Source organism: Manacus vitellinus, unplaced genomic scaffold (assembly GCF_001715985.3).
Source record: "Manacus vitellinus isolate BGI_N305 unplaced genomic scaffold, ASM171598v3 scaffold_21_pilon, whole genome shotgun sequence".
Classification (NCBI taxonomy): Eukaryota; Metazoa; Chordata; class Aves; order Passeriformes; family Pipridae; genus Manacus; species Manacus vitellinus.
In genome coordinates this window covers 3935594-3955349 of record NW_021939546.1, presented here as the reverse complement: position 1 = coordinate 3955349, position 19756 = coordinate 3935594, and the positions used below count along the sequence as shown (strand labels likewise).

Below are 19756 nucleotides of genomic sequence, written 5' to 3'. Positions count from 1 at the left end.
CGCGGAGCCGAAATGGAGCCCCGGCACGGCCGTGAGCCGGATCGGGGAACGGGGTGCTCGACACGGACACACGGGAACAGCAAACAGAGGCGCTTTGACACCCAACCTCGACAGAATCCCAGAATGGACTGGCTTCGAAGGGATCTCGGAGCTCATCCCGTTCCACCCCCTGCCATGGGCTGGGACACTTTCCACCAGCCCAGGTTGCTCCAAGCCCCGTCCAACTGTGATATATAAAAATATTCCAGATGACAAACCCTGAGCACCAGTACATGAGATTCACTGGGACCGGTCGCCGCTGGGGCTGCTTAACCCCCGGCAGAGCTGTCTGCTGCTCCTGCCGAGAGGGAAATGATGAAAAAAGAGCGAGGTCCGACTTTTAATTGTAACTCTTTTCCCTTTCAAACAGTAGGTTTGTGTTTCAAACACTCCCCTCTTTGAAAAATGCTTCTATGAGTAGTTCCATTTAAATTAAAAGTAATTAGTTAAGGTTTAAGTACATTAGTTAAATATGTGATTCAGGAAACTCGCACTTCAGGCACTTGCTCTCAACTAAGGATTTTTGCCTCATTAATTTTTTACCAGTGTTCTTTAATTCCCCCTCTCCCCCCCTTTTTTTTTTTGGTCTGCTCTTTCAGTGGAACAACTGATATTAAAAAACCAGTGGTGCTTAAAAATGGCTTTTTAGGACTTCAGAGGGCCATTGCTCTGTCCCTCAGGGCCTTGATAAAAATAGTGTAGGTTGGTTTCATCTAAGTTGCATTGTGCTTTTGGAAATTAGTGTAAATTCAGCATACGATATTGCTGACAAATTAAAATTTGGAGTTTAAGTACATTTGTGGCAATTCAGTATGAGACACTGCATCTGGTATTTCGTAAGTGGAAATGTAGTTATCTGGTAAGGGAGGACAGTGAATGTGTTCTGTGTTATGAATCAGATGTGGCAGAATTTCAGCTTCATTAATAAATAAGGCTTGTTTGAAGTTGTTTACATGCAGTAACACTTATGGAGAAATACATTTATAGAAAAACAGCAAATTCACCAGGAAATAGCATGGTTTGTATAATATTAACTGCAAGTAATTTTTTTTCCTCTCTAATATTAAAGAGAAATTCCCACCCCAACCTCACACTGCTTGGGCAGTAAACTGTGTGACAGTTTAGTCTCTGAAATGATGAAGTGAGAAGGAAATAACGGCCCCTCACAGTCCCTCGGAGACCCTCATGGTATGTCATGGTCCCTCACACCCCTCACGGTCCCACCGACGCTGGACAGCCCCTCAGACCCTTCATGGCCCCCTCATGTGTCTTCACCTCTCCTCAGAGCCCTCACAGCCCCTGATGGTTCCTCATGGTCCCTCCAACCCCTCACAGTCCCTCAGAGCCCTTACAATCCCCTCAGATCCCTCACGGACCCCTCAGCCGCTGCACAGCCCCCCAGACCCCTCACGGTTCCCCGACGCCCCGAAAGCCTGTCAGACCCCTCACAGCCTCGCGCCCTTCACACGCGTTCCCGCCGCCGGAGGCCCGTTCCTCCCCCACCCGCGCCCCACGTCACTCCGCGCACGCGCAAAGCTCCTTCTCCTGCGCGCGCGCTTCGGGGCGGGCGCGGCCTGTGGGGGGCGCCCCTTCGCGCACGCGCGCCCGCGCGCGCGGGTGTGTGTGCGCGTCAGGTGTCGCGCGCGCACGCGCGTGCGCGTGCTGTTGGCGGCCGCGCGCAGGCGCGGGCGCGGTGCATGTGGGACATTTCGGCCCGGCAGCTGGGTGAGGGAGCGGGCCGGGACGGACGGGAACGGTTTGGAGCGGAACGGGCCCGGGGCTATGGGGGTCCGGCCAGGAAACGGGAGGTCTGCGCCGGCCCTCACCCCCGTTGTTGTCCCCGCAGCAACGCGGAGCGCGGCGCGCGATGGCCTCCAGCACGGCACCACGGATCCAGTCTCACCAACGTTCTCTCCAGCCCAGCTTCGGAGCAATGCAGACCCTCTTCGCTTCCTGGCAAATCGGAGCTGCGCCTCTTCCCCCGAGTGAGTGCGGCCCGGCCCCGCCGCCCCCCTCCCCCCGCGCCCCTCCCCGCGCGCCCAGCGCGCTCCGCCCGCCTTGCACCCGCCCAGCCCGCACCGGGCCTCCCCCGCTCCCGGCGGATCTGAGCGATCCCGGCCCGAGGTCGCCCGGGGATCCGGGGATCCCTTCTCGGGCCGTCGCCGCTCCGAGGGATCCGGCGGATTCCAGCCCGCTCCCCCACGGCCCCCGGCGGATCCCGCCTGGCCGCCCCACGGCCCCCGGGGGTCGCCGGCCGCGGGCCCCCCCTTGCGGAAGCGCTTGGGGAATCTGTGCTCCCCCCCCGGGGGTCCCCGGTGTTCTCAGGCGGAGCCGCCGCGCACCCCAAAGGGTTTGAGTTCTCAGCAGGAATTGCGGGGAGACGGCGGTAATTTAGGGCGTGTGGTTACACGTGGGATCCTCCCAGGAAATGCCCGTTTGGCCCGGGGTTGTGCCCAGAGAGCCTCTGCTGTCTAGATCATCTCCAGAACTGTGGCAGTTTGTGGATTATGGCCGTAAAACTCAAATTTATATACATATATATGCATTCCTTGCAGAGAATTCTGTGCAAAATGGTCAGGTAACCACTAATATACAAATAATACGTATTTATCATGTGTATATAATCTGAATATTAAGTTTCAGGTACCTCAGTAATGTAGAAGTATCCACAAACAAAAAAAAAATCTAAGTTAGTTTTTATGTCTTCACTTGCAATTTAATTCTGATGACACTAAGGCTTTCAGGATCCTTTCTGATGCAATATAGAGCTTCAGTGTTAACATTGGTGATGGTTGTGTCTGTTTGATTGATTTATAGATCTGATGTCATTATCTGTTGCTGTTTTGCATATTCATTATGTAAGTTAATGGGTTCGGTTTTGCCATGATGAAAAAGGATTGGAGAATAATCAAACAAGAACTCAGTCAATTATTTGTAATGCCCAAAGGTAACTTGGATTTTTTATTTTAGAGGAAAAAAGCTATCACATTATATTCTTTTTTTTGTCTCACTGAGTCTTCAGTCCCTGCTAGGACAAACCAAGGGAAACCCAGCCATCCTGACAGCTGGATGTGCACTGGTATTCTTGCAGTGTCTTTGGGTGGGATTTTGGCAGTTTCGGGTTGGAATTGGAATGTAGCTGTACCCAAAATCCAGGGACAGTTCCAGCCATGAGTTTTCTCATTCCTAGCTGGGATAACTGTAGTGGGATGGGAGAGAACTCACCTGTAAAAGGTGCAGTTGTTTCATGTCTGCTCTGGGTTTTAACACTTGGTCTCATTTTTCAGGAAGGTTGTTAGAGGTGAATGGTAAAACTTTGTAGCTTTAGATACTCATTAACTAATCTGTTAAGAGATTCCTTGTATGGTTTGGTGTCCTTCCCTCTGTGTACCAAGGGCTCTGGCACCTCTGGACCCCCTGGGGTGCTCAGGGATCTGCTCTTAAGGTGCTTCAGAGACCCCAATTCCATTTCACCCATTTTCTAATAGTGACAGGTTCTTTTGCTGTTCCTTTTTCTGTCCCTTCTCCTTTAAATTCCAGGTCCTGACTTTTCCCTGCCCATGGTGTTCATCCAGTTTAGGGGGGGTACAGGATACAAGTTATTGTCTGTGAGTTCTCTCCATCATCTGAATTCCTTTGTGTCCTGGATCCTGCTGGGATTCTTTCTTGCCTGTAGCATTTCTGAGTAACAATCCCACTTCCCTTGCTCCACCTCCTTGTTTGATCTGTGTCACTCTGACTCTGCTGTCTTCTCTAGAACTTCCTTTTTCTCCTGGGCTGCCAGATCAGAGATAACTTCCCAAGCTTCTCTACATTTCTCTTTCTCTCTCCTGTCCATCCCCTTATTCCAGTTTATTAATCACCTATTTCACATTTATCTTTAATCCACAACCAACTTTGTGACTTCTTCCATTCTCCCTCCCCAAACTCTACTTCCCTCTTCCTCCTGCTTTCCCCCAGCTCCATGGTCTGGTTCTCTTCTTTATTGTATTCCATAAAGCTTCATCCAAACTGGAAAGTGGAGGGAATGGATTCCTGAGTCTCCTGTACTCCAGGCCCATTGTTCAACCCCAGAAAATCCTCATGCATCCAGGCTGAGAGACGATTACTGAGTGTATCAATCTCTGCTGAATTACAATGATGATGGATGGTGGCTTTTTTTGGAACTGTTGAGAACATTCAGTTCTTGATGGATTTCATTCAGCTTGGATTTTAGAGTGACTGGAAATGCCATTTTTAAAAGTGCAGCACACAGATGCATATGAGATGTCAGGCTGCAGAGGCATTGCCGAACACTGTCAGTTGTTTGTTATATTCATTTTAGGAAAAACTCAGCTATCCCAAAGCATTCCTTGTGGTGCTCCTGGCTGTAAACAAGATCTGCTAAAGACTCAATAGAGTCTACTCTGTGTCCTTGATAACATTCCCTTGTTATCACAGACATTTTAAGAATGCCTGAAAATGTTGTACTACTTTTATGTAATGAATTGTGTAATTTTTTTACAACTTAGATGAGTAAATCCTACAACTTTGCCATCACTCCTTGATTTACTTTTCTTTGCAATTTTACTACTGAGATTTTGTTAAACACCTGCTTCTTTGGTTTTACATTTTTATTAATTATTTGGGGGGGTTATTATTAATTATGTTTACTTTTATTTCTTAGTTATTTATCTGTTCTTATTAATAATAATTATTAATAATTATTTTATTACTTCTTATTATGGATTAAAAAGGCACTATTTCAGCTGTGGATTCCTGCATCCAAAAGGGCTCAGAGTTTCAATATTTCTATCTCTGGGCCGTTTATCACTACAGTTCCTTCCCAATTTATTCAATCTGCAAGCTGTTGGAGCAAGTGGCTGTTACTAATTTTAATGCTTTAAAAGCTGCAGTGTGCTGGCTCCAATGTAGTTTCTCAGCTGAGGTTAAATTTAAAGTTATTAAAGTGTGATCTGAGGGACGTTGTGGGCAGTAGTTGAGTTGTGCACATTGGGCTGAGGTGGTGGTGAAGGTGAGAGAGGGTTTGGCATTTGCAGAGACCAAAATAGACCCTGGATTTCTGTCTGGGTGTGCCAGAGTCGTTCCCCTGAATTTTGACAACTCCAGGTGCTGAAAGGCTTGATCAGCCTCCAGCAACCCAAATAAAGCTGTGCTGGCGGGGGGATGCACTGGAAGAGCTTGTCTTTGAATTGTCTGGGAATCCGGTAAGGAAAGGAAGATCCTTGTCAGCAATCAGTGAATGTTTTCTGAGCTCTTCAGGCTGATCTGTGCCCCTGATACTTGAGGGCAGAAAAAACAGCAACTGTGCCCTGGCCTGGGGTAGGAACAAGGGCTTCAGGACTAGCTGCTGCTTCCTGTGCCTTCTGGAGGCAGCTTTTAACTCATCTGATGCACAGCTCTGTCTGCAGAATAATTTTACTTGCTGTCCTTTACTTTATACATCCAATTAAAGCAAAATCTGCACCACTTTCAGGACATAGGGACTATTTTAATCCATTCTGGACCTTTACTGAGTTGACTCTGCATCTAGTTTTTGGGAGTTTAGTTATGGTTTTCATTTAGGGAAGGCACAGTTGTAGTTGTACAATTCTTTCCGGTTGTTGTAGGAAGTAGATATTTCTGCGGGGGTTTTTTTGTTTGGTTTTTTTTTTCAAATGACTCAATGTCTTCATTGTCTTTTGGATTTTCAGTGTCTGGGATTTTTTTTAGATAGGCTGGTTCTGAGCTGAGGAGTAGGTACAGACCTCCCTTGTAGGGAGGGAGGTCTGTGTTGAGGAGCTTTTCACTCAGTAGAGTGAACTGTAGCATTGCCTGGCTGAGTTTCTTGAACTTGTGTTTTGTTCTTCACTACTGAAGGACAGGCACAAGCTCAGCACTGTGCACCCCTCAGGATGAACATGGCACTGCTGTGCGTGGGAGAGGCTGAATGGTGAAGTTTGGTCTAGAAGCTTGTATGAAATTGGGTTGATGAATAAAACAGAATGGTGGCCCATCCAGTTCACCCCCTGCCATGGGCAGGGACACCTTCCACTATCCCAGGTTGCTCCAAGTCCTGTCCAACCTGGCCTTGGACGCTTCCAGGGATGGGGCAGACACAGCTTCTCTGGGCAACCTGTGCCAGGGCCCCACCACCCTCACAGGGAAGAATTCCTTCCCAGTATCCCATCTGACCCCGCTCTCTGGCAGCTTAAAGCCATCACCCCACATCCTGTCCCCACACTGCCCTTGTCACAAGTCACAGTGATCTTTTAATCATCACCAATTTGGGGCCTGGATCAGGGAGTGTAAAACCCCTGGGTTTAACTGATACATAGTCGGTAACTTTTTATCTTTCTCAGCAGCATTTTCCTTTGCCTCTTTCCCTTCTCCCAGACAAAAATTAAGTTGCATTTAGGTGCCTGCTCATGGATATATTGAGCTTGACAACTACTGCCCAGTTCAAGTGAGGCAATAAAGGTTATTTATGCAATTTTGGCTGGGTGTGGTGTAACCCCTGGTAACTGGTTCCCTGTCTCTCTCCCACAGTGACTCCCCCTTGCCGGTGTCGTCGCGCGTGTGCTTTGTGAAGTTCCACGACCCCGACTCGGCGGTGGTGGCGCAGCACCTGACAAACACCGTGTTCGTGGACAGAGCCCTCATAGTGGTGCCCTATGCAGAAGGTTTGTGACTTGTTTAATGGCCCACGGAGCCACCTTTGGTGGGGTTTCATTCCTGTCTAGTGCAAAAAACCCAGCGTTAGTCCAATGTCAAACACTCAAATATCTCCATCCTGAAACCCTTGGTATGTTGCCTTTGGCCCCTGGGCTCAATGATTTCATTCACCTCATGAAAGTGGGAAGTTTTGTGTGTCTTAAAGTTTAGAATAATAACATTTTAGGCAGAATTGTTTGCAAATTTTGCTCTGTATCTGTCTCAATGAGACATTTCCCAAACAGACTTAAATGCAAACAGGTCAATATTTTAAGCAACTTTTGCCTTAATAATTAAGCATTTACTACTTTCACTCTCTTCATGAGAACGGTTTGTCCCTCCCTGGAGTGCATGGGAGAGGAACTAGCATTCCTCTGGGATATGCTGTCACTGCATTTATTTGGGAACATCCCAAAAAGGCCCTCACTCTCCTTGTGGAGTCCAATATACCAAGGGTTTGAATAATTATGGTTTAATTCAAAAGTGATATCTTCCAAGAGGTGCCACATGGGCACTGGTCCTAGTTTTTTATTCCAAGTTTTCTTGTTCATCCTTGATATATTTAATAGAATTTTGCTAAATAATAAACTCTTCTCTCTGTTATTTGTGTGTGTGATTTTTGTAGTGGAGAAGGCAAATGCAAAGCCCTTCCAGATGACTGAAAAACAGTGGGTCCTCTGCAGCTACAGGGGATTCTAGCCATTAACTAAAGGCCAGCAAGCACTCAAGTCCCCAAGTGTTTTCCTGGTGTAACCACTTGTTAACTACATTTTCTCTTCTTCTTTTTATTTTTACATTTTAGGGTGTTACAGTAATTTGAAAGGCAATGAGCAGGGTTTTTGGAACTTACCTTAAAAGCAAAGTGCTGAGAAGACACCTCTTCTTACAGAAGTCTTATTAAACTCTTCTAGACTTGCTTTAGAAGTAACTGATTTCCATTGTACTTGTACTTTTCTTGATTTACTTCTGGGAAAGCTTGAATTTAATAAAATCTTGCAGATTAAGTTTGGTACATGACCTGGGGTCAGACCTGTAATCAAGACACTGTAATGCTGTAGCTGTCTCTTAAAGCCTGGGGAGCTGTCTTATCTTATCTTTGTGTTCCTGAATCTTAAAAGATATGAAATTTAAACTTAACAGATGAAACTTAATCCCTGGAGTGTAGGAATGTGCAGCGTGGCCTTTGAGCTGTGCTGCTTTCTGAGGGTACAGAACCCCCCCTCTGCAATGGAGTTACTGCTCCTGCTGCCACTAGTTGAGGTGTAATAGCAGAGCTGAAAGGCGTCTTGTCCTTGTCTGTGTGTTAAATACAGCACCAGTCCAGCTGAGTTAGTGCTGGAATATTCTCCAAGGCCCATGTGAATAATGTCAGTGTTTAACTCTTCCTACAAGGATAAAGCCACTTTTCTCTTGGTCAGTCTCACTTTGTCCACTGTGGATAAATCTGGCACACAGAGAAACCTACCCAGTAGTTTTGCTTGAGATTGTGTAAAGAAAATCAAATTATTAAAGCAGAATATTGTAATGGGCCTGTTAAATCAAGGAGTTCCTCGTGGGCTGTACCTTGTGGTGTTTGAGCAGTTCGGAATTTGATGGTTTTGGCATATCACAAGAGATATGTTCAGCCAATAAAGTATTGCCCCTGGTTTGGTAATCCCATGGTTCTGTCCCTGAGCTGGAGAACAGTTTTCCCTTAAAATTCAGACTGCCAGGGTCCCAGTTGAACAAACTGAGCACCAAACAGCAAGTTTAAAACCCCAGTGACACTGCTCATGTGCTTAAAGCCAGGCATGTGCTGAACTACTGTGAACGGGGCCCTCCTCTCTCAGATTTTTACTGTGCTGATTAATCTGTGTCAATATTGCCTGTCACTAAAGCAACTGTTTATTATCTGTTCAGTGAAATAATTCCCCCCCTGTCCCAAGTTTTAGCTCACACAGACACTTTGGTGGTGGCTGTTGCTTTGTGTTATAGAACTATACACAAAGGCTACGGTAAGGTTTAGTATTTGTCATTTTCTCTGGGCTATTCCTGGATTTGGAAGGAACTCTTAAGGTTAAAGATGGCTGGGGGGGGTGTTTAGGTTCTTTGGTTAATGTTTGTTTCTTTTGTCTGTTTCTTTTTCTTTCATTTCTACACATTCATGCAGTATTTCATGGTTCTAACAAAGCAGCAGTAAAAAAAGCTCTTGAAGCATGAAAATTAACTGGTGAGGGGCCTCATTGCTTTTTTTCAATTGTAGTTTATTTAAATACTTTTTAAAGAAACGATTAGAGGATCAGATGCATGATTTTTTTTTAATGGATGCAGATCTTCTATGAGGTGTCTCGAGCTAAGTCTGAGGATTTGTATTTAGATGCCAGAAATGTTGTAGTTGCACTAATTTGAAATGTTTAGCTATAATTGATAAATATCCTCTGAGACATAATTTTGCATGCAAAATGACCCCATAATCTCTCTGTAGGTATGTTTATATATTTATGCATTACTGCCCTTTGCCTCCATGACCTTTTTCCCCCTGTCCCTCCATAACTTTGGGTATCTAAATTGCTGCCAGCTCAGTGCCACGGGCCAGATAACAGTGCTGTGTATTGTACGTTTATGTAGATTATCGGCACTTCTCAGTATAGGTGGGAGGAACCATTACCTTTATTTAACAGTGGTTTTTCTTTTTTGTTGTTGTGTTTTACAGTTCTTTTCCCTGGTTCAGCCTGAACTATATACCAGGCCCTGCTGAAAATACCACCCAACAGTTTTCTTCTGCAGCTTATCCAGTTTCTCTTAAGTGCCCTGTACATATTGTATGTTTTATGATGAGATGCAGTTTCTTAATGTGTATTACAGAAACACTACTGGTATTTGCAAATATATAGTAAAATTGTTTTATTGAACTCTCATTTTGGGGGCTTGGGCACATTAACAAATTAATCCATCTGTATAGGGCTTTTGCTGTTGGATAGAGTAAAAATACCTACACAATTGTTTCCTGGTAGGGCCCTTAAAATTCCCTGTGCAGAGCAGGCAGAGAAATAAGACATTTGTCTTAGTTGGCTGCAAGATTTTGGGCCAGAAGTCCCCCCTGCCATGGCAGTTTGTAGCAGCATTCTTGGTACACTAAGCGTGGTACATAATGGAACAAATGCATTTTACTGCACAGGTAAGGAATGTGCCACCATTCCCTGTATCCACCAGCCACCCCCAGACACACACACAGCCTTCCTGGAGACCTGCAGGGACTTGCATTTCCATATGACACGTCAGCAAAAGCCCTACGCTTGATTCAACCCCAAATATCCATCCTTTCTCTTTAAGTTTGACAAAATTTGTATGGTAGGTGTAAAAGAAAACAATAGTGAACTGTACCATATTATTAACCCCTAAATCAAACTTTTTTTGTCTTGTGTATCTTGATTTTTCTGTGTGCTTTGTAGTGAAGCAGCCGACACGAGTCGTTGTTCATAAAACAGCTTTTGAAAGTTGAGAGCACACCCCTGGAGAACCGACTGTGCTTGCTTACGTTTGGTTCATGACTTAAAAATCGAGTACAGGTGATGAAACCTTGGCAGTGTTAACAAAAAAGTAGTGTGTATTGTGCTATTTTTTTGCTCTAGAAACTTAACCTTTTGTAGAGAAAAAGGAACAGTCAAATTTTCACCCATTGAAGTTGCATTCTGACAAAAAAGTTAATGCTAAATATTAATAGCCATCAAGCTTTGTATTTTAGCCAACATAAGTACTTTCAACAAACTCAGGTGGTGTATCAGGGAGACTTTGCTGGGTGTATTTGTGTATTTTCTGCCTCTGGGATGGGATGCACTCTAATGCCAGGCTGTTTCTCTGCAGGAGTCATTCCTGATGAGACTAAGGCTTTGTCTCTCTTGGCACCAGCTAATGCAGTGGCTGGGCTGCTGCCCGGAGGTGGACTGCTGCCCACTCCCAACCCACTCTCTCAGGTAAGATCTCACCTGGGCTGGGCCAGGGGAGACCATTGAGTGTGTTCTGCTGGGTTCTCACTTCATTCCTGCTCTTTTTTTCAGGCCTGATGTGCTAATGCCAATTCCTAGAATAGTTCCAAAGCCTGATGGTTGTTACAGCTCTGATACGAATTGGGGCAAAACAGTGATTAGTTGCTATGAATGGGATCTTCTTATTTCCCTGAAATGATGCTTCTGGTGTCTCAGGGCCCTGTTTGTTTCTGTCTCCCATCCCTTTTTATCCATTGTACTTGCAGATTTGCCAGCAGTAGAGATCTCATAGGTTTTAAATTCATGGAGTCCAAGGAGCTGCCATGCTGGGAGATTCCTTTCATTAATACTCCAGCTGAGGGGAAAATTGGAGCCTCGTTATCTGAACCCACAAGAATTCGTGTGGAAGATGAACAGTGAGAGTAACACATTGTGGGAACACACGTCTCTTACCAGGGAACAGAGAATCAAAGTCAAGAGGCAAATTAATAATAATAAAGCTTCATTAATTCTGCAGTTCTCAAACCTACTTCAGCTTAGCTGAAGGATCCCCTTGCCATGGAGCTGCTCAGAAGCTTTTAACCCAATGTGGAGGGAAAATCCTGAATTTAAACTTGGAAACGAGGAAAGGGCTGGAAGAACCAAATACAGCCAGAAAGATTCCGTTCACTGAGAACCGTGTATATGAATTCCTGAAAGTGGTGGTTAAGCCACGTTAATTTTAGCTCTGTCACTCTGAATCCCAACCTGGTCCCAGTGCACTTAATGGTGGAATGTATTTAACACATCCATGTGATGGGAATTCAGTGAAGTCAGTTTTTTCAAACACATCTTGAAAGTGTGTTTGGTTTCAGTGTCTGTTGATCATCTCAGTCAATTTAAATGGCCAAACATGAGCTGCTTTAATGAGGCTTCTGGAGGAATTTAAGGAATTCAGACCTATGTCATTATCCTCCTTGCTCTTCCAGTAGCTTTTCAGCCCATTTGCCAGTTTTAACCAGATCTGAGAAATCTGCAAAGATGTAATACTGTTACATTGCCTTTTAACATAAAACATTCATTTCAATCCTAAATTGAATTAGAAATGAGGTGGTTGCCTCAGAAACTTATAAGGAATTTTCATTTTAGCACTGGAAAATCATTTCATTTTAAACTATTCCTTGAATTTGGTGGAATGCTTTACTTTACTTTTTTGCCTTTCCCCCCCCCCCCACCTGTCAGGATGCAGAGGAAGCAAAATTCCATCCACTTTCTTATATAGTAAGCTTTGGAATCCCTGAATAAGGAATCCTGAAACACTCTCTCTGACCTTTGTATAATGTTTCCTGTAGCTGGAAGCTGAAGTAAAGCCCAGCTCAGGTTTCTACATGTCTCATGTGTGGGAATGTTGATTTTCTCCTTGCTAACCCAGGTTTTTATTAATGACTGTGCTCTAATTGCTGTCTCTGTCCCAGATTGGTGCTGTCCCTTTAGCTGCTTTAGGAGCTCCTGCTCTTGATCCTGCCCTTGCTGCTCTCGGGCTTCCTGGAGCAAACCTAAACTCTCAGGTATGGCCCAAAATACCCTTCATTGTCCCCCCTCTTTTCTATTTTAAAAGTAATTTTCATTTATATAGTGACTGGAAACTCCAGTCATTGGTTTCTGTGAGAACCTTTTTGGAATAAAGAGTATCTGCTTGAATACGAAATTAAATGCTGGAAAGGCCTGAGAAATAATTTGGGAATAGTAATGAGATATTTTAAATGTGTCATAATCAGGCCATGAGCCTGTCTTGTACTTAGAGTAAAAAAAATAGTTTGACTTTTTAATCTTTTAGGTGTAGAAAACAGATAGGAGACTTTGTTAGGCTGTTAAAGCTGGATAAAAAGACTTTATATACTAAGTAATAATAGAATATTGAATATATTTATATAAATATATAAAACTATATTAACATAGTGAGCATATACATATATTTACAAATAGAATTTTTAAGATATAAGAACCAAATACTGTACAGTAGCAATAATTAAATGCACTGCTGACAAACCCAGCATTTAGCACTCTTTTTATGCATTCCATGTGGAGGAAAAGCAAATCATGGTGAAAATGAAATTACAAATGGAAAAAATAAATATTTTAAATGCATATTAGAAAAATCTAAAGTTGGTGTGATGGAGAATTGTCTCCTGTGCATTAAACCAGCTGAATGTAACAAACTGTTACATATATGTAAAAGAAAATGAGTGAGGACTAAACATTTTGTTAATACCTCACTGGTACAGGAAGTGACTAATCCTAATAACACCTGGATTTTCCTAAGAGCTGTAGAATACATGTTTTCATGGAATTTTTAGATGTTTACTGTTCATAAATTGGCATTGAGGCCTTTAGCGGACAGGAAGCTTTGTTCTCTGAGGACTCTGTTCTCCTGAATTAATAGAGAAATACCCTGGACACCAGGTTATTAAAATATGTGTGTGTGTATATATATATGCACACCAGCAGTGTATTTTTATATATTTCTGTTTTTATGCCCTGATTCTGTCCAGGGCAGGACCTGTGTTTGGTTGCTGTGGAAAATAAAGCCCCTGAGCACCACTGCAGTGTGATGTTCACGCCTTCCCGCCATCCTCCAGTTAAACCAGATCAATGTGCCTTTTCCTCTTTGTCTGGGGGTGTTCTGGTCTGATTTTTCCATCTGTGAAGAATTCCTGCCTTAGCCACTGCTGAGAGGACGTTCAAGGCAGATAGTCTTGAGTACACATGATTTTAACTTGTTGGTTCTTTTCCCCTCACAGTCTCTCGCAGCAGATCAGCTCCTAAAACTGATGAGCACAGTGGATCCAAAGTAAGCATTAATGTTCACTAACACTTATATTGCACTGCATGGGATCTGGAGAATATCCATGGGAATTCAATGTCCAATCCTTGTTCTGCTGGAGGCAACTGGGAGCTTGGATGGGGTTTGGAGCACCCTGGTCTGGTAGAAGGTGTCCCTGCCCATGGCAGGGGGTGGAATGAGAATCACAGAATCAGCTGAGTTGGAAAAGACCTCCGAGATCATCAAGTCCAACCCTTGATCCAACACCGCCCTTGTTACCAGACCATGGCACTAAGTGCCACATCCAGTCTCATCTTAAAAACCTCCAGGGATGGAGAATCAACCACTTTCCTGGGCAGCCCATTCCAATGCCTGATTACCCTTTCTGTAAAGAATTTCTTCCTAATAGCTAACCTAAACCTCCCTTGGCACAGCTTAAGACCATGCCCTCTTATCTTACTGATAGTTACCTGGGAGGTTTAAACCTGAGATGAGGTTTAATGTCCCTCCCAACCCAAACCATTCCGGGATTCCCTGATTCTAAGAACAGGCTCAAACAGTGGACACCTGTATCCCTTGGATTGATCAATATGAATTTCTGGAACTGTTCCCCAGGTTGAACCATGTGGCTGCAGGTCTTGTCTCCCCGAGTCTGAAATCAGATACCTCCAGTAAAGAAATAGAGGAAGCAATGAAGAGGGTCCGAGAAGCACAGTCCTTAATCTCTGCTGCTATAGAGCCAGGTAATTCCAGACCCTAGGATGAGCCATTCCCTTCAGGATGCACTTTGATGTGGTACATGATAGAAGCTAATGGGCTGCAGAATACTGGCTTAGTGCTTCTGCTTTGTATTGGCTGCATTTATAGCTGGCAGGGTTTTAATTGACCTGCATTGGATGCTCCATGTGTCCTACAGGATGGGGCAGGGATTAAGCTATTATTTTTCCCAAAATTCACTTATTTGAAGATTGCAAAATGCCTAGTTACTGTTGCTGTCTCTGAGATTTCATGGGAACAGCAGTGGCCTCACCAGTTGACACCCCAGTGATGCTTGTTCTCAGGGATGGTTTCTTTTATCTCAGTTCCTAATCTGTGCAGGTTTGTAAATAATTCTCTTTTTTGTAGCTTTTTTGCAGCAGATTTTAGTTTAGAACAAGCTGCAGCAGTTCTCCCACAAATGTCAGAACTATCAAATCTGAGAGGCAGTAGTTTGAAACACTGAAAATACAATTTTGCAGCCTCCTGATGATTTTTGGGAAAAAACAGAACTCCTGTTCTTGTCTTATATCAGAAAAAAATGTGCTGGTTGCTTTTGCTTTTTTGTGGGAAATTCAAAACAATCATTTGAGAGGTTCTTTAGCCTCTCACAAAATGGCAGATTCTGGAATTTGCACAAGACTTTCCATAGGCCTGCAGCCACCAGCTTTTAACTGACTTTAAGTAAGTCTTTTTTAAATTTTTACTTCTTCAGTTTTGCATAAAACACTGTTATTTTATGTCAGATGTCTCTGTTGTGTTCATTCTTTCTATCCTCTTGTGAAGAAAATGGTAGATAAGCCCTAATTTCAGATGTCAAAATGAGATTTTCTTTATCTATTTATATGTATTACATGAAGCTCCTGGTCCTTTCCTTTATAAAATCCTTTTAAATACTAAAATAATGCTTGAGTTTTTTTCCTTTTTCAGACAAAAAAGACGAAAAAAGAAGACATTCAAGGTCGAGGTCACGCTCGAGGAGGAGGAGGACACCTTCTTCATCCAGACACAGGTAAAGGTATCTCATGGGCTTTAAAAAACCCTCCCAGAGCTGAAAGAATTCCTTCAAAAATACTTCTTGAAAGGGCCCCTTTCATTTGGTTTACTGTTCTGAAGATTTATTCTCATTTGAACATGACTTCCCAGAGTTCCTCTGCAATATGACTGATAATTCCGTACAGTGGGTTAGTAAGGGCTGATTGATTTGAGACTTTTCGTTGTGTTCTGTATAGTTCTCTGCATTTCTATCTGGTTGTGCCTCGCAGTGCTGTTACCACTGACCCCCTGATGGTGACAGGCCTCTCAGAATGTCCTGTGTCTGACCCTGTGTTGTGTGTTCCTGGCAGACGGTCCAGAAGCAGATCAAGGAGAAGGTCCCATTCCAAATCCAGAAGTAGGAGGCGATCCAAAAGCCCCAGGCGAAGGAGATCTCATTCCAGAGAGAGAAGCAGGAGGTCCAGGAGCACATCCAAAACCAGGTAATGGCTTCAGGAAATCTCTCCTGACCAGGAAATTACCCTGACCGGTGGGGTGCCTGTCTCTGTGTGCTGGGCACTGCTGAGGTGCCTCCAGTGCTGGGGCAGTTCTGGGCCCCTCAGTTCAGGAAGGATGGGGAATGGCTGGAGCATGTCCAGAGAAGGGAACAGAGCTGGGGAAGGGTCTGGAGCACCAGGAGCAGCTGAGGGAGCTGGGGAGGCTCAGGCTGGAGAAAAGGAGGCTCAGGGGGGACCTTCTTGCTCTCTGCAACTCCCTGACAGGAGGGTGGAGCCAGAGGGGGTCGGGCTCTGCTCCCAGGGAACAAGGGACAGCATGAGAGGAAACGGCTTCAAGCTGTGCCAGGAAAAGTTCAGGTTGGATATCAGGAGGAATTCCTTTCTGGAGAGGATGGTCAGGCATTGGAAGGGGCTGCCCCGGGAGGTGGTGGAGTCCCCATCCCTGGAGGTCCAAGGAACGACTGGATGTGGCACTCAGTGCTCTGGGCTGGGTGACAAGGTGGGGATTGGGCACAGGCTGGACTCAATGGTCTTGGAGGGCTTTTCCAACCTCAATGATTCTATGACTCTGTGATAGACTATTTGCTAGAAGTGAAATTACCGCATTTTGGTGCTTGATTTAAACAGAAAAAGAACCCAGGACAAAATGAAGCAGTGGCTCTTTTTAAAGTCGCAGTTTCTTGTAACATCACTCAACAGCTGCCTTGGAAAGCAGGAAATGTGAGCACCTAGACTTGCAGATTTGGGGCTGTTGGTACAGAGAAACTGTAAAAGTTGTGCTTTTATTTTTTCTTCAGATAATTCATTACCATTATTATAATGTGCCTGGCCTCAGAAATCCTGACCAGATTGTGCCACCCTGTCATTACCAGCACTGCCTTCTTTTCCCTATGTAGCAAATTAGAAACTGCTCCTTAAATGGTTTGAAAATGACTTAACCTGACAATCTCTCTTTTACTAAAAGGGATAAAAAGAAGGAAGAGAAAGAAAAGAAACGTTCTAAAACTCCCCCCAAAAGCTACAGCACAACCAGACGATCCAGAAGCACAAGCAGGTATGTGAACAGGGGATTTTCCTTGGTCTCTGTTTCCAGCATGATTTTGATCCACTTTAATATTAAATAGGAAGAATGTTCTTGCAGTTGAGCAACTGGTCTAGTGGAAGGTGCCCCTGCCCATGGCAGGGAGTGGAATGAGATGGGCTTTGAGGTCCTTCCCGAGCCAAGGTACTCCAGGATTCCATTGGGTGATGATTTCTTTGTGGATATATCTGGTACAGGCACAAAAGGACATGTACTCTCTGTCTATAAGATACTTTATTCTTCCCCTGAAACTGTTATTTTTGAGGTAAATGCTTTGGGCTTTAACAGTTTCTCCTTGCTTTGTATCAGAGTGTGACACTGAGGTCACTGCCGAACTCTTCCTGATTTAGGGAATAAATATATGCAAAAGGTTACTGTTTCAAAAAAACTCCAAGTTTAACTTGTAATTTCAGCAACTGTTTAGTACCCTTTGAACAGGGCTGGGTTTGGAGAAAGAGATGTATTTGTAGCTTTAATCATAAATTATTAAAAAGCTTCTGTGTCTTTGCTACAGAGAAAGACGGCGCAGGAGGAGCCGGAGTGGAACACGGTCACCCAAAAAGCCCAGATCTCCCAAACGGAAAATGTCCCGGTCCCCGTCTCCAAGAAGGTCAGGGAGTGACTAAAAAAATGAGTCTAGATGGAAAATTCCCAAAATGTCACCTACAGGGAAGATCCTGGGGTGTTGTGTTGAGGATGGAGTGTGTTTGGGTGGATCTCTGCTGCCTGTTACCCCTTTTAGCGTCATTTGATCAGCTCCAAGCTGGAGCTGCTCTGTTGTTGCCTGGGAATGCCAAGGGTGAGCTGTTCCTGGGGTGGTGGGAGTAGGAGATGCCAGAATTCCCATTCCTTTTGGCTCATTACAGTAGCAGTCACCTGATTTGGGGTGGCCCTGGGTGTTTGTGACCCTCTCCCAGAACGGGGAGCTCAAGGTGCTCCTTTGTAGAATGCTGGCACATTGCTGTTCTTACTCTGCAGGAGTTGAACTCCATGATTCTTGTGGGTCCCTTCCAACTCGGGATGTTCCATGTTCTTAGCCTTGGCTTTGTGGTTGTTGTGCTACATCTGGAGCTAAGAAATTGGGATTTTGGGGAGTCTTCTGAATGTGCTGGGTGTTCCCTAAATTGCTTGCTGCCATTTTCCCTTGGGTTTGTAGTGAACTGTGGGTGACACTCTGGATGTGTTCCAGTCCTGGGGTGAGGGTGAGTTTCATCCTTCTGCTGTGTCATCACAGGCATAAAAAGGAGAAGAAGAAGGATAAGGACAAGGAGAGGAGCAGAGACGAGAGGGAGCGGTCGACAAGCAAGAAAAAGAAAAGCAAAGACAAGGAGAAGGATCGAGACCGGAAATCCGAGAGCGACAAGGACGTGAAAGTATGTTTAATAAACCCCTGGAGCCCCCCCTGCCCACACACCCCGTGTGCCCCACCCCCAGCGCCCCAGGGCTGTGCTAACGTGTCCCTTTCCCTGGCAAAGCAGGTCACAAGGGACTACGATGAGGAGGAGCAGGGCTATGACAGCGAGAAGGACAAGAAAGAGGAGAAGAAACTGGCAGAGGCCTCTTCCCCAAAGGGGAAGGAGCCTGGGGCCGAGAAGGGCAGTGGGGACCTCGGCAGGGAATCCAAAGTGAACGGGGATGACCACCACGAGGAGGACATGGACATGAGCGACTGAGCCCCCCGGCCACCCGTGTGATTCTTTTATCTGTACTTGTTAATCCTCAATCTTAGATGTATCCAGCTCCGAGCTCTCCATGGTCTGTCCATCCTGTACTAACTCACACCCAAAGCTTGATAGAGGGACCTCCGTGCTCCGGGTGGGGGGGACTCGCTGGGGCCGAGGCTGCATGACCCCCCCACAGCATGGGCTGTGTGTGACCCCCCCTGTCCCCCTGTAGTGTCCCGGGAGCAGGGCAGGGATGCTCCGGCTGCCTGGGGAGTGTGGCACCAACGCACACCTGGGGCAGCCCCTGAGCCTGACACGTGACCTCACACCAGGGTCAGCCTTGGATCCCACCAGCTTTTTGTCCTCTTTGGTTTAGTTTTGGTTTTAAGCCACGTGCTGGGGTTGGTTTGGTTTGGTTTTTCTGGTGGGTTTTGTTGGCTTGGCCAGAGTTAAAATGCACTGACCTTCCTGAGGGCTCTCAGTCCGTTCAGTGCCATCTGGGGCGAGCTGGGATGGGTTTCCCTGCCCGGAAGGGAATGGAAGCCCTGCCCAGTGATGGAGGGTTGGGGGAAGTTCATCCCAGGTGTGGTTGCTCAGGAGCTCACCCGCTGCAGCAGGGAGTGCATTTTAAACTGACCTTGGTTTGCTTTAAAAGCAAGTCCACCTGATAATGTACTTTTTACTTGATCTCAAGTTGTATAAACTAATGAGTTTGTGTTCCTGTCCCACAGTGTCCCGTCCCTCCCGCACACAATGACCCCATGGAATTTGCAGAGTAGTTAGCCAAGCTGTTCCTTAGTTCCAGCAGCTCCAGAGCTTTTACTTTTGTGCAGGTAAAGAGACAAAAGTAGGCGACAGTCTGTGCCATGTCGATGTACAGTTTCGGAAATTGTTTTACAAAACTTTGATAATAAAACCCTGAAACTTAAACTCCTGTTCCTAGAAAACTTCTGGTATTTATTTCTACCACCCAACTTAACCTCTAAGGAATGAGGGGACTTTTATTCCATCTGCCTGTTTTAAAAGGACCTGACAAGTTAATCTCTTTAAAACCCGGTTGAATATGTTACACTGAAGAATGAGTTGTTCTGCTCTTGGGGGGAAATGGGTTTAAATAAGAATCTGGAGTTTTTATGGGACTGCAGAGAAGGACTTGGGGGTGCTGGTGGGGGAGAGGCTGGACATGACCCAGCCCAGAACCCCATGAGTGCTGTGCTGATCCCACAGTGTGGGCAGCAGAGGAGGGGGGAATTCTGCCCCTC

At 45.2% G+C, this 19756-nt stretch overlaps 2 protein-coding genes across 9 annotated transcripts in view; one reads left to right on the top strand and one right to left on the bottom strand.

Moving 5' to 3' along the window:
• The window catches only part of LRRC40 (leucine rich repeat containing 40), a 13660-nt gene extending 12424 nt beyond the window's left edge, over nucleotides 1-1236 (bottom strand). The window contains exon 1 of the mRNA XM_029959737.1: nucleotides 1207-1236. Coding sequence (XP_029815597.1) covers nucleotides 1207-1236 — 30 coding nt within the window. The remainder of the gene's footprint in view (nucleotides 1-1206) is intronic.
• A 1358-nt stretch (nucleotides 1237-2594) lies between these two features.
• On the top strand, nucleotides 2595-19441 carry SRSF11 (serine and arginine rich splicing factor 11). 8 transcript variants are annotated; one of them, XM_018072227.1, is made up of 12 exons: nucleotides 2595-2617; nucleotides 6568-6701; nucleotides 10576-10685; nucleotides 12152-12244; nucleotides 13478-13527; nucleotides 14116-14243; nucleotides 15187-15268; nucleotides 15603-15734; nucleotides 16714-16803; nucleotides 17345-17440; nucleotides 18065-18203; nucleotides 18309-19441. In XM_018072227.1, the coding sequence occupies exons 1-12, from the start codon at nucleotides 2610-2612 to the stop codon at nucleotides 18501-18503; spliced, it is 1257 nt and encodes a 418-aa protein (XP_017927716.1). In that variant the 5' UTR covers nucleotides 2595-2609; the 3' UTR covers nucleotides 18504-19441. The 8 variants fall into 8 exon arrangements, with proteins under 8 accessions (XP_017927716.1, XP_017927715.1, XP_025750823.1 ...); XM_018072226.1 differs by having other exon boundaries at nucleotides 18306-19441; XM_025895038.1 differs by lacking the exon at nucleotides 2595-2617 and adding an exon at nucleotides 9425-10280 and having other exon boundaries at nucleotides 6570-6701; nucleotides 18306-19441.
• The last annotated feature ends 315 nt before the right edge of the window (nucleotides 19442-19756 follow it).